At 49.0% G+C, this 13533-nt stretch overlaps 1 protein-coding gene across 1 annotated transcript in view; it reads left to right on the top strand.

Moving 5' to 3' along the window:
- The window catches only part of LOC309557939 (serine/threonine-protein kinase NLK2), a 36916-nt gene that overhangs the window by 12898 nt on the left and 10485 nt on the right, over window positions 1–13533 (top strand). The window contains exons 3-5 of the mRNA XM_082260812.1: window positions 3250–3356; window positions 12257–12342; window positions 13378–13533. The exon at window positions 13378–13533 is cut by the window's right edge and continues 54 nt beyond it. Coding sequence (XP_082116938.1) covers window positions 3250–3356; window positions 12257–12342; window positions 13378–13533 — 349 coding nt within the window. The remainder of the gene's footprint in view (window positions 1–3249; window positions 3357–12256; window positions 12343–13377) is intronic.

Raw genomic sequence — 13533 nt, 5'->3', positions numbered from 1 at the left:
TACCCAGTGACATTTCTACAGTAATCAGTGCTATACATATGCACTGTTACTGTAAAAATACACTGGTAGTGAAGGGGTTAACTTTATTTGGGAGGGAGGGGCTGTGTGTATCCCTAGGGGCGTGCTTTCTACTGTGATTGGCTGTGGCTTGAGCTGTAAGGACTGATCAACGGATCTACATACTGATCTGTGTGATCAGTGTCTTTACAGAGAGGAGAATGACAGGTGGCTTGTTTACACAAGCTGCCTGACATTCTCCCTCTCCCCCGCCGATCGCCGAGTGACCGGCGGACATTGGGTCCGCGCTGGTCACACGCGCGGGGGTCCGTGACCGCGCGGGAACGCGCGCTCGCTCCCCAGAGCCTCACAGGCGAGCGACGTAGACCTACGTCACTTTGCCTGTGAGGGGCTGACTGCCGAAGTAAATATACTGTGAGCAGTCGGCATGCGGTTAATAAGGATCAGACCATCCAAATTTGGTGAAAACAAATGTTTCATATTACAGTGTGAACGGGTGACTTCCACCTTCCCAGCAGTACAGATGATAATTTGGATTTGCAACTTGGGTTTTCTTATTGGGTTGTTTTCTGAAATGCTTTTCTTCTTCTTTTTTTATTTTTTTTCATTATGGATAAAAATATCAATGGCATAAATGTCCTTATCCACTTCAATACCGGGCACTTTCACCCCACCCCTTCCTGCCCAGGCCAATTTTCAGCTTGCAGCACTGTCACATTTGAATGACGCCGTCATGCAACACTACCTATATGAAAACATTTTTTTTTTTTTTGTGGTGGTGTTTCATCGCCACCGGGTCTTTTTTTATTCTTTGCTAAATTAAATGAAAAAATTTTTATTTAAAAAAAAAATGCGTTTTTTTTTTTTTTTTTTCCTGTTTCTGACAAAATTTTGCAAGTCTTCAAAAATTTAGGACAAAATATCTACTGCAACATATGAAAAAAGCACAAATCGGTGTATATTATTTATTCTGTAGGAAAGTTAGATTCCACAAACTATGGGATGTATATCCAAAAAGTAACCGATCCGGATGCACTGACCTCATTTCTTGAGGCCCGTAAATGTCAGGACAGTACAAATCTCTCAAATGTCCCCTTTTTGGAAACCAGTGCAGTACAGCGTCCTCATAACTAGTGTGCTGGTGTGGCAGTGATTGGGCATACTGACTAGTAACGGCATGTAATAAAAATATATATATATATATATATATATATATATATATATATATATATATATATATATATATATATATATATATATATATATATAGTAAAACCTTGGATTGCGAGCATAATTCGTTCCGGAAACATGCTTGTAATCCAAAGCACTCTTATATCAAAGCGAATTTCCCCATAAGAAATAATGGAAACTCAGATGATTCGTTCCACAACCATTTATTCATAAATCCTTCAGTTTATAGTCCATATAAAAAGATTATAGCATTGCGATAGGTTATATAACCATAAAATGTCCATCCACAAATAGCCGCTTCCACAAGGGGATTAGAAGCAAAATCCAGTAGGAGCTACAGAGTATCAAAGAGAAGAAAGGCGCCTCTAAGTGTAGCAATATGGTTCCATTTAATGAAGGTACAACATTTAGCAACTCACATGGTTGATGAATAAAACAGTCACATCTAAGTATGCAGGCATCCGGGGTAAAGCTGTCCACATGGACTATCTTCTGCACCGCCGGCTGCCAGTCTGTAATCCTGACCGGGAAGACCACCCTGCAGTAAAGGGATCTGAAAGCGAGGGGCAGCATGGAAGGGATGACGTAGATGGCGGTGAGGAGGACGGTCTATGTGGACAGCTTTAGCCTGGATGCCTGCATACTTAGATGTGCCTGTTCCAATCATCAACCATGTGAGTTGCTAAATGTTGAACCTTCATTAAATTTAACCATATTGCTACACTTAGAGGCGCCTCTCTTCTCTTTTATACTCAGCTGTGACTTGAGGCTACTTGCATATCAAGACATCGCTTGTAAACCAAGTCAAAATTTATTTGAAAATTTTGCTTGTCTTGCAAAGCGCTCTTAAACCAAGTTACTCTCAAACCAAGGTTTTACTGTATATATATATATATATATATATATATATATATATATATATATATATATATATATATATATATATATATATATATATATGAGAGAGATTTTTTTACACACTGATTGCTTATAACCGTAAGTTTTACTGCTATAAGCAACCATTTAGAGCCGGTTCACACTGAGGCGACACAACTCTGTACTACTTCGGGGGCGACTTGTGCATTACATTGCACCACGACTTCGGAGCGACTTGCAGGGACTTCACATAATGGAAGTCTATGCAAGTCGCCCCGAAGTAGTACAGGAGTCTTTTTCTAAGTCGGACGACTTGTGTTACTCCTATTAGAAGGGGTCTGTACCATGTGATCACTGTGACTAATCAGAGATCAACACAATAGTACACAATGAATGGAAGGCATCCATTGTGTATAATTGTCATGTGATTTGCTGTGATTGGTCAGTGATCACATGGTACTGGCAGCAGGCTGGTACGCTGATCTGTCATCTGTTATTTCCGGTGGACACAGCGGGTGGCAGATCACTTTGCAGTGCGACTTGTTCTCAAGAGGACGTGGTATGATTTCCACCTAGAACAGCGAATGCCCCGGCCATCATTTTACTACAGGAACATACATGGAAGGTGTTAAAGAGAAATTCCCGCTATACACCTAACATGCTGTACTCTCCCTACTCTTTATGCTAAATCTGTGTAAGAAAAGATGTATATAATTGCCTCTTTTCAGGCTGCTCTGGTCTGCTCACATGATCTGGCTCCCCTGCAGGGCTGCATGGAAGAGGAGAGAGCCCCGACAATGGATGGGCTATTGAAGCCTATGGGTGATGTCACCCCCTCCAGGCATTACCAGTCATCGTCGAGTTCTCTCTCCTCTCCCCTGCAGCCCTGCTGTTGGCTGACGCGGCCTGAAAATCTTTCTTACACAGGTTAGTCCACATAGGTGTTTGGAGGGGAGGGGACAGTTTTAAGGCTAGTTAGGTGTAAGCTGGAATTCTACTTTTAAAGTGTATTTGTCATTAAACAAAATACCTGTGTGAGAAGCCTTATATGGAAGCAGTGTACTGTTTTGGGGGCAGTGCTGTTAAGGCTCAGTGTCGGCGCTCCAAATGGCATTTGTTTTTCTCATCCAATCATTATGATCTTTCACTTTTGCGCCTCATCAGATATGTGATCACAGAGCTGATGCAGACGGACCTGCACAAGGTGATTGTGTCCCCACAGCCGCTCAGCGCTGACCATATCAAGGTCTTCCTGTACCAGATTCTGCGAGGTGAGCACACAGCCTCGGTGCTGGAGGCCACGAGGGGATTTATTCCTGATATAATGGGATTATGCTGATCTACTAATGCAGCTGTGTCTCCTACTTCCCTTCATTTCCTGTCCATAGATTGGGTGTCACAGGGACAGGAAGTGAGGGCAAATCTTTTCAGTAGATCCTCAGACTGCAATGAAAGCCTAATGTTGGTTAAGCCTGGGTTCACACTATTGCGAACACAGACCTCACATGTGATTCGCACCGGCACAATCTCGGTATTTGTGGATGATACTAAACTAAGCATGCCAATTTCTCTTACATCCTCCGACAGTCGCCGCCCACTTCATATTCATCACCAATGGGGTTATGTCCTTTATTCCGTAGGAGTAGCTAGGCAATAGAATATGTTAATACAAAGATTTTTAACATATCCCACCCCCAGGGGGTGGTCCCCTCAGTACATAACCCTCCACTTCTGTATCCAACTCAGTTTCAATGTCTAGCTTGTCAGGAGTGGCTGCATGTCTCTATGCTAGGACTTTTGTCTCAGCCTTTTCTTTTCTTTTGATTTTATTTGAGTTTTTTTCTCTTTCTTTACTTAGCTGTTATTTTTACCAGCATTAGTTTAGTTCTTCTGATGAAGAGGATCATGCGGGTTGCGTCTCGGGCTGACCCCCCTGGTCGCAGGTTGTGGGTCAGTGGTTTCTCAGCCCGCCATCGAGCGTTCAGTCAGGTACCGCTCCTGAAGTTTCTGAACGACCCATCCCTGTTCGGTGCAGGGATGCTATGGTGAGGTGGCTACCTCACTGGACGCTGTGCGGTTTCTCAACCCACCGTTGCTGCGTCCTGGATGCGACTCTCCCTGTCTCATGTACAGCGGCTTGTTCGCCTGTGCGGGTTCCCCACGCCACCTATGAGGTAAGTGTAAATCTATGTGGGGACCTGTCTGTCTGAGGGCTGTCAGTCTGGGACTGTGTTACCCTGCCTCTGTCACACTGTAAATGTTCCCTATCTCTCTGGTGCATGCTGTGGGCTGCAAGGAGGGGGGCTGTGCTGCACTTCTGTGTCAGACTGGATCTGTGTGTCAGACTGTGTGCTGTATAACATGCATGTATCGTGTTGGGGCACATTTCTAAGACCGCTGCGGCGGTCCGCCATGTTTACTGTGCTTTTCACTGTGTGAGGGAGCGGAGTTTTCGGCGCCAAACGACGCCATTTTGTCAGGGCTCGCTCCGGCCGCATGGTAACACTGCTGGCGGCCATTTTCTTGTAGCCTTGCATAGGCTTACACAGAAGCGCCCTGTATTGCATCACATCCCTGGGCGCACCGATCGGAGCAGCAGCAGCAGCATTGGACCTTACAGGTTTTATTTATCTCTGTGTCATTACCTAAGTTTAGCCTTTTCTCCCTGTGGGGGTCTCATGTTGGGCTAAGTGTGTGTGTGCGGTGGGCAGCGCTCGCCGCGCTTGTTGTGGGGGCTGTTAACCCTTTCTTTTCCGATCTGCTCTGGGGGCAATGGATTCTCAGGAAGCAAAATTCCTGCCACCTTGGTGGGCTCACAAGGGACTGCTGTCTCTCTCTCCCCCCCCCCCCCCCTCCAGGGGGGGGGTTTTGGCTGCGTTTGTGGCTAATCTTGCTGCTCAAGTGCACCTGCTGGTGGCTGCTCAATCCACACATGGCCCAGAGTTTTAATTTCCTCTGGTTCGGAGGGGGATGGTGATGGGGCTGCTGTGACTGGGGTCTCCCTATCGGGGTCCCGTTCCTCCCTGGACCTTGTAGGGTCAGAGGTGGAGGCTGAGGTAGAGGAGGTTGATAATTCTTCCCCTGGCTCGTCTGAAGAGCTTGCACTCATGGATGTATTGGTTGCTTCTATCAAGCAAACACTGCGTTTAGAGGATGAACAATGTCCCCCTGCTGCCTTGGTGGCTTATGGGACGCAGAAAAGGCGCAAAATGTCGCAGGTGTTTCCCTGCACTGATGTTTTTACCGCGCTGTGAATGAACATTGGCGTAATATACGCAAACCTTTTGCTGTACCGAGTAGGTTTAAGCTACGCTATCCTTTTACGACCGCTACTGATGAGCGTTGGTGTGTCCCCCCTCCGGTGGACCACGCGATAGCAGTTTTGAACAAGTCCACTGTGATTCCTGCTGAAGACACCCCGGTGTTCTGGGATGCCTCGGACAAGAGGATGGAGTCCCTTGCCTGTCATACCTATTCTATTATGGGTTCTATGTTTAAAGCCTTCTTGCTTCACTTATGGCGGCCCAGGTGGTCGCGAGCTGGACGCAGGTGATTAGACGTGTCCTGGTGGCTGATTCTGCCCTCCAGGCGACTTGGGATATGGTGGATCAAATCCACCAGGGTGTCATGTATTTGTGTGATTCGGACCTGGATATGGTTCCGTTGGCTGCACGTGTACATGGTTTGGCGGTGTTGTCTCGCCGCCTGGTTTGGTTGAAGTGTTGGTCGGTGGCCAATCTTCGCGTAAGACCTTAGCTACTCTGCCTTTTGGTGGTTCTCGCCTTCTTGGTGAATCCCTTGAGGCCCTAATTTAGGGGGTCACGGGTGGTAAGAGCACGCTCTTGCCTCGATCCCACAAGACTAAGACGGCTCCTGGTAAGAAGCATGTCTCCTTTCGGCCCCCTCAGGGGTCTTTTTTCGTGTCTTTCGGTCACACTATAGGGGCAAGCCGTCCAAAGGTCGAGGCTAACACACCGGTTCCGCGGCCCACAACAGTACGGCCTGAAGGGGCGCCCTCACCCGACTCAGGGGTGGGGGGACGCTTGTTCGGTTTTCGCTCAGCCATGGCTGTCCCGGGTTCGGGACAGGTGGGTTCAGAAAATCGTTCGATCTGGGTACAAGATCGAGTTTCTCTCTCGGCCGGAGAGCAGATTTCTTCCCTCAAATCTTCTGCTATCCCCGGAGCGTTTGCGGGACCTGCATCTAGCGGTGCAGGACCTGAGGGCTCGGGGAGTGGTGGTCCCGGTGCCTCATCGGGACAGATTTCGGGGGTTCTATTCCAATCTGTTCACCGTGCCCAGGAAGGAGAGCAAGGTACGTCCGATTCTGGACTTGAAAGCTCTGAACCGCTTTGTGCGGGTGCGCAAGTTTCGCATGGAATCTCTGCGGTCGGTGGTGGCTGCCCTGATTCCAGGGGAGTTCATGGCCTCCATCAACTTGAAGGATGCGTATCTTCACATCCCGATTTTCGAGGGGCACCAGAGGTACCTTCGATTCGCCATAGCGGAAGATCATGCCCAGTTTGTGGCATTGCCTTTTGGCCTCGCCTCGGCTCCGCGGGTGTTCACCAAGGTGCTGGCGCCTGTTCTGGCTTTGTTGAGAGCCCAGGGCATCTCGGTCCTGGGTTATCTGGTGTCTGCGACCAGCCAGGGTCTGGAGGAGGATCTGTCCTTCACGTTACAGACTCTGCAGGAGTTTGGTTGGACGATCAATTTTCCAAAGTCGACATTGTGCCCATCGGTTCGGTTTTCTTACCTGGGTATGATTCTGGACTCTGTCCAGGCGTAGGTCTTCCTGCCGGAAGAAAAACTCGCAGCTCTTTGGGAGGCAGTCAGGTCCCTCAGGGACGTTCCATCTTCGTCCTTTCGGACGTGCATGCGGTGTCTGGGATTGATGGTCTCGGCTTTCGAGGCGATTTCCCTTCGCCCAGTTTCACACGCGGGATCTCCAAGCGGAGATATTGTCCAGGTGGGACGGGCGTCCGCAGTCTCTGGATCTCCAGATGTCATTGGGTTCTCAGACCAGAAGGGATCTTCTGTGGTGGCTTCTATCCCCCTCAGTATCGGGGGGCAAGTCTTTTCGTCCCCTTTCGTGGACGATGATCGCCACGGACGCCAGCCTGTCGGGCTGGGGTGGTGTTCTGGGCGTTCTGCCCGCCCAGGGTGTTTGGTCGACGGAGGAATCCTCCCTTCCGATCAACGTTCTGGAACTGCGAGCGATACTCCTCTGTCTTCGTCGTTGGAACCCGGTTCGGGTGCAGACGGTCAATGCCACGGCGGTGACTTACATCAATCACCAAGGGGGCACCAGGAGTGCCCGGGCGGCTCGAGAAGTGGCCGCGATTCTGTCTTGGGCCGAGACGCATGTCCCGGCAATATCGGCAGGTCACATTCCGGGGGTGAAAATTTGGCAGGCGGTTTTTTCTGAGCCGTCGAACCCTGGACCAGGGAGAATGGTCCTTTCACCCGGCTGTCTTCCAGATGTTGTGCGCGAGGTGGGGTCTTCCGGAGGTAGACCTGTTCGCGTCTCGTCTGAACTACAAAGTACCACGGTTCGTGGCAAGGAGTGCGATCCTCGGGCAGACGCGTCGGACGCGTTGGTTGCCCCGTGGCATCAGTACCATCTGATGTATGCGTTCCCACCGATTCAATTGCTGTCCAGGTTCCTTCGCGGAACCGACCACGGTGATTCTTGTGACACCGGACTGTCCTCGCCGGTCCTGGGACGCGGACTTCGTAAATCTGGCAATCGACGCCCCGTGGCGTCTGCCTTTTCGAGAAGATCTTCTGTCGCAAGGACCGATCTTCCATCTTGCTTTACAGTCGCTGGCCTTGACGGCATGGCGGTTAAAACCGAGGTCCTGAAGAACAGGGGTCTTTCCCCTGAGTTCATTTACACCTTAATAAATGCGAGGGAGTCTTCCTCGGAAGGTTTATTACCGTGCTTGGAAGGCGTATTTTGCCTGGTGCGTATCCAGGGGTTTCTCTCCTGACACTTATTCGGTGTCTAGGGTGTTGCCCTTCCTTCAGACGGGTGTTGACCAGCGTCTGGCGCTGGCCACGATCAAGGGTCAGGTGTCTGCTTGGCCGTTCTTTTTCGGCGGCCTGTGGCATCTGATTCTTTGGTTAGCACTTTTGTGCGGGGGGTACGTCGTCTGATCCCTCCTAGGAGGGAACCTCTTACCCCTTGGGACTTGAATCTAGTTCTGTCAGTATTGCAGCGTGCTCCTTTTTGAAAGGTTCAGGGAGATCTCGCTGTCTTTGTTGTCCAGGTAGGTCGCCTTTTTGGTGGCTATCACCTCGACTCGACGAGTGTCGGGGCTGGCAGCCTTGTCCTACAAGTCTCCGTGTCTGGTTGTGCATTTGGACAAGGTGGTCTTGCGACCTAACCCTTCTTTTCTTCCAAAAAGGGTTTCGGACTTTCATCTCAATGTGGACATTGTCAAACCTTCGCTTTGCGCGAAGCTGAAGCATCCGACGGAGGTGTTGCTTCACTCCTTGGATGTTGTCCGGGCGATTAGAGTCTATTTCACATCGACTGAGTCTTCTCGCAAGTCGGATGCCTTGTTTGTCCTTCCGGGAGGTCCTCGGAAGGGCATGGCGGCGTCGGCTTCTACAATCGCCAAATGGATCAGACAGACCATTGATCAGGCCTATGCTTTGAGGGGAAAAGTTTCCCCTCTACCTGTGAAGGCGCACTCTACCAGATCTCTGAGTACGTCTTGGGCCTGTCGTCATGGGGCCTCTGTGGCCCAGGTGTGTGAGGCGGCGACTTGGTCGACCGTACACACTTTCACGATATTCTACAGAGTAGATGTTCAGGCATCGGCTGATGCTTCCTTTGGCCGCAAGGTTCTTAGTGCGGCAGTTCCCTAGAGCCCTTGTTACGGGTTCTTTGGCTTTTTGGGATTTTTGTTTTTTCCCTGGGTTCTCTTGCTCCTGTTGAGCGAGTGTTTTGTTCTTATGCCCAACTGGTTTCCTTCCTTTGGTAAGGTTCCTTTCTCTGATGGGGAGACGGCGTTGCCTTGGGCGCGGCTGTGTTCTTCCCACCCCTCATGTTTACACTGCTTTGGGACTTCCCCATTGGTGATGAATATGAAGTGGGCGGCGACTGTCGGAGGACGTAAGAGAAAACGGAATTTTTGTAAAATCTTACCTGTAAAATTCCTTTCTCTGAGTCCTCCGACAGTCGCCGCCCCCGCCCCTCTTTTGGGGTTTTGATGTACTCTCTACTGCTATTCCACTGAAACTGAGTTGGATACAGGAAGTGGAGGGTTATGTACTGAGGGGACCACCCCCTGGGGGTGGGATATGTTAAAAATCTTTGTATTAACATATTCTATTGCCTAGCTACTCCTACGGAATAAAGGACATAACCCCATTGGTGATGAATATGAAGTGGGCGGCGACTGTCGGAGGACTCAGAGAAAGGAATTTTACAGGTAAGATTTTACAAAAATTCCGTTATCTTCTATGCAGGATGTGGAAACCTTACAAGCAGACCTGAACAAAATAACGGGGTGGGCAACTGTAAAGTAATGCACTTGGGCGTCAGAAACACGAAAGCAAGCTGCTCATTGGGGGGGGGGGAAACCTCTGGGTGAGTCTGGTATAGAAAAGGACCTGGGGGTACTGGTAGACAACAGGCTTGGCAGTGGCATGCAATGCCAAGCCGCTGCAAGCAAAGCCAACAGAATACTGGGATGTATAAAAAAGGGTATTCACTCCAGAGATAGAGATTATTCTCCCACTCTACTAGACTCTGGTCCGGCCACATCTGGAGTATGCTGTCCAGTTCTGGGCACCGGTCCTCAGGAAGAATGTGCTGGAACTGGAAAGAGTCCAGAGAAGGGCAACAAAAATAATTAGGGGAATGGAGGACATCAGCTATGAGGAAAGACTACAAGCACTGAACTTATTCTCTCTGGAGAAGAGACGCTTGAGGGGGGATATGATATCAATGTACAAATACTGTACTGGTGACCCTAGCATAAGGAACAACCTATTCAGAGAAAGGGAATACAATAAGACACGTGGCCACTCACTAAAACTAGAGGAAAAACGGTTTAACCTTAAACTACATAAGGGGTTCTTCACTGTGTCAGAGCAGTAAGGATGTGGATTTCTCTTCCACAAGCAGTGGTATCAGCAGGGAGCATCGATAGTTTCAAAAAACTATTAGATGGGCACCTTAGAGACCACAACATACAGGGGTATACAATGTACAACATACAGGGGTATGCAATGTACAACATACAGGGGTATACAATGTACGGTTAACAGCAAACACACACACACACACACATCATAGGATGAACTGGATGGACTGATGTCTTTTTTTCAACCTCACTAACTATGTAACATGCGATGTCTGTGCAATGCAAATTCAGCCATACAGTTGTATGGCTGAACTCTCATTTGGATTTGCACAAAAAAAAGGAGCAAGAACCTTTTTTCTCCCGCACTGGAATCAGATCGAATTGGTGTTCCCATCCATGCGATCCGATTTTCCTTTCTGAATTCACAGTGCGCACTGCAAACCAAACTGGGGGTATCATTACCTTTGTATTGACACCCGCAGCGGTTCACTGAGGGCAGTGTGAACTGCCTGCGGGGGAGATGCGATGTGGGAACCGGCACTAGAATTGAGCTGGTTCCAGCATCGCGGTAGTGTGAACCCAGGGTTAAAAAAAAAAAAAAAAAAAGTTTGGCTTGAATTGGGCTATATAGGAATTCATGTATTTTAACTGTATTCCTTATAAAGGAGAATACTGTTCAGCCGGTCTTGTGACTTGGGCACTACTTCCAGACTGCAGCTTGATGACCCCCCCCCCCCCCCCCCCAACTCCACTGCAGTTTTGCAGTACAGTTTGGGCACACCCCACCCCTAGCTTGCTGGTTGGGCAGTGAACATTTAGCGCCCCGTTAAGGTCTCCACTCTGCGTACTTTGTTCCTGTCAGCAAGCGTCTAGTGACCTGTCGGACCTTATGGTGCCGCTCCTAGCAAGAGTTCAGTATGCTTCCCCACAGGTGCGCTGGAATGTGCGTGCAGACATCAAATGTTACACTTCTAGAGGTGCCAGTAGAGAAGGTAAAGTGTATATGAAGGCCTCAGCTAGTGCTGCTCTACTGATCTGGTGCATTTTACTCCAACGGGGTGAAATGCGTCAGGGGCATGGTCCGTGGAGCAGCGCTAGCTGAGGCCTTCATAAACACTTTACATGGACCAGGCCGGAGCGGAGTCTTAAATCTTTTCTACTAGCAAGCGTCCAGTGCTAGATTGGCAGCATTGTCCAATGCCAATGGGCCCTGCGCTTCCAGTCTGAGACATGTTGTACAATGATGGGAAGCAAATATGCATAGGAATGAAGGTACCTACACCAGCTTTGTTCTACTGATCACATTGGCGGATTTTGACTTTAATTTTGTCTGAAGTATGGCGGGTGGGGGAAAAATGGAGGTGGGCCCACTTCTGGACCATACATAACTTTTTTTCATAACCAGAAGAGCCGTAGTTGCCGTAGATCAGGGGTGTCAAACTCAATTTAATTGCGGGCCGCATCAGCATTATGGTTGCCCTCAAAGGGCCCGGTTATAGCTGTAAGATCAGATGTTTAGAGCACCCCACGCACCCTTACACCCTTACATGAGATGTCAAGAGCCCCCCCACCATCATAAGTCAAGAGTCACCCATCCTTCCTTATATCACTATGCACCCCTTTACCTTGTGCTAGTGCCAGGAAGATGCGGGTGGATCTGGGAAGAAGAAAGTGCAAGGTCTGGAGGAGGGCTGGAGTCGGCTTACAGAGTTTGCTGAATACTGAGACCAGGGGAGGCAGAAGCAAGGTGGTGTTGTGGCTGCACAGCAAGCTGCAGGATCTGTAGGAGGAGTTTTGCCCTCCTCTCTGATGCAGATTGCTGAGAAGGGGGGTTGGGGCAAAGACAAGCCTTTTTACAGCAGCACAGGATCTGGCAAAGGAGTTCTGTTCGCTCTGCTGCTGACTACTGAGACAGGGTGGGGGCAGAGGCAAGGGGGGGTGCCGCAGCTGCAGGAAAGGTGCGAGGGCCACATGAAATGGCCTGGGGGGGCCGCATTTGGCCCGCGGGCCTTGTGTTTGACACCTGAGCATCTGAACTGACATTTAACTTTTTTTTTTTTTTTGTCCCTGCAGGACTGAAGTACTTACACTCCGCCGGGATCCTGCACAGAGACATCAAGCCAGGAAACTTACTGGTCAACAGCAACTGTGTGCTCAAGGTGGGATATCTTCCAACCCCCCCTTTATAAGCCTATAAGAGGAGTTTATTACCACTGTAATATACAAGTTGGGATTTTTCTGTAGCAGGATACATTTTGGACTACATATATGAAGAAATTTGATTTTATTGGATATGTATTATAACAAAGTAGAAAAAAATCGAGGGGGGGTTTTGAAAATTTTCAGTCTTTTTTTTTTTTTTTTTCGTTTATATAATTAAAAGTAAAAAAAAAAAAACCCAGTGATCAAATACCACCAAAATAAATATTTTTGTGAAAAACAATTACCGTGTATACTCGAGTATAAGCCGAGTTTTTCAGCATGTTTTTTTATGCTGAAAAAGCCCCCCTAGGCTTATACTCGAGTCACTGGCTCACTTTTTAAAAATGGCGCCACCCGGCGCCATGTCACTGCGCAAGCGGCGCCTTCCCGGGAATAGCCGAACGTGTACGGGCTTTCCCGAGCATCGGCGGCGCATACACAGTGACGTGTTGGCGCCATTTTTAAATTGAAGGCGCCTCACCGACAGGTAAGTGAAACTCCTCTGCAGCCCCTGCATTTCCTCATGCATTGCTGCGGGCATGGTACAGGACATTCTCCTATACCATGCCCGCAGCACTGCATCACCTGTGCCATGGCTATACCATCACCTGTGCCATCCCCTGTTTTGTCTCGGGGTGGTCCAGTTGGGTCCAGTAGCTGCTGCGGTTCCCACCCTAGGCTTATACTCGAGTCAATATGTTTTCCCACTTTTATAGTAAAGTTAGGTGCCTCGGCCTATATTCGATTCAGCTTATACTCGAGTATATACGGTATATAGATGTCATTTGCATAGAGCGTTGCACAATGCTGAATAGCAAGAAATGCCCTGGTCATGAACGGGGGGGGGGGGGGGGGGGGAATACCTTCTGGAAGCCAAATGGTTGAATTTGATAAATCTCTATTTTCTATGAACTAACGTTTACCCCAGAGCTCAGGAAGTGGCCCCATCCATACAGCCTGCCTGTGTCTAATCTGTCTTTCCCTCTGCACAGATCTGTGACTTCGGTTTGGCTCGGGTAGAGGAACTGGACGAGTCTCAGCACATGACCCAGGAAGTGGTGACGCAGTACTACCGGGCCCCGGAGATCCTCATGGGAAGCCGGCATTACCAAAACGCCATTGACATCTGGTCTGTGGGCTGTATCTTC

This window comes from Pelophylax lessonae, assembly GCF_965119305.1.
Source record: "Pelophylax lessonae genome assembly, chromosome: 6".
In the NCBI taxonomy this organism is placed as follows: domain Eukaryota; kingdom Metazoa; phylum Chordata; class Amphibia; order Anura; family Ranidae; genus Pelophylax; species Pelophylax lessonae.
Note: the sequence above shows the minus strand (reverse complement) of the source record. Positions and strands in the feature narration are given on the sequence as shown.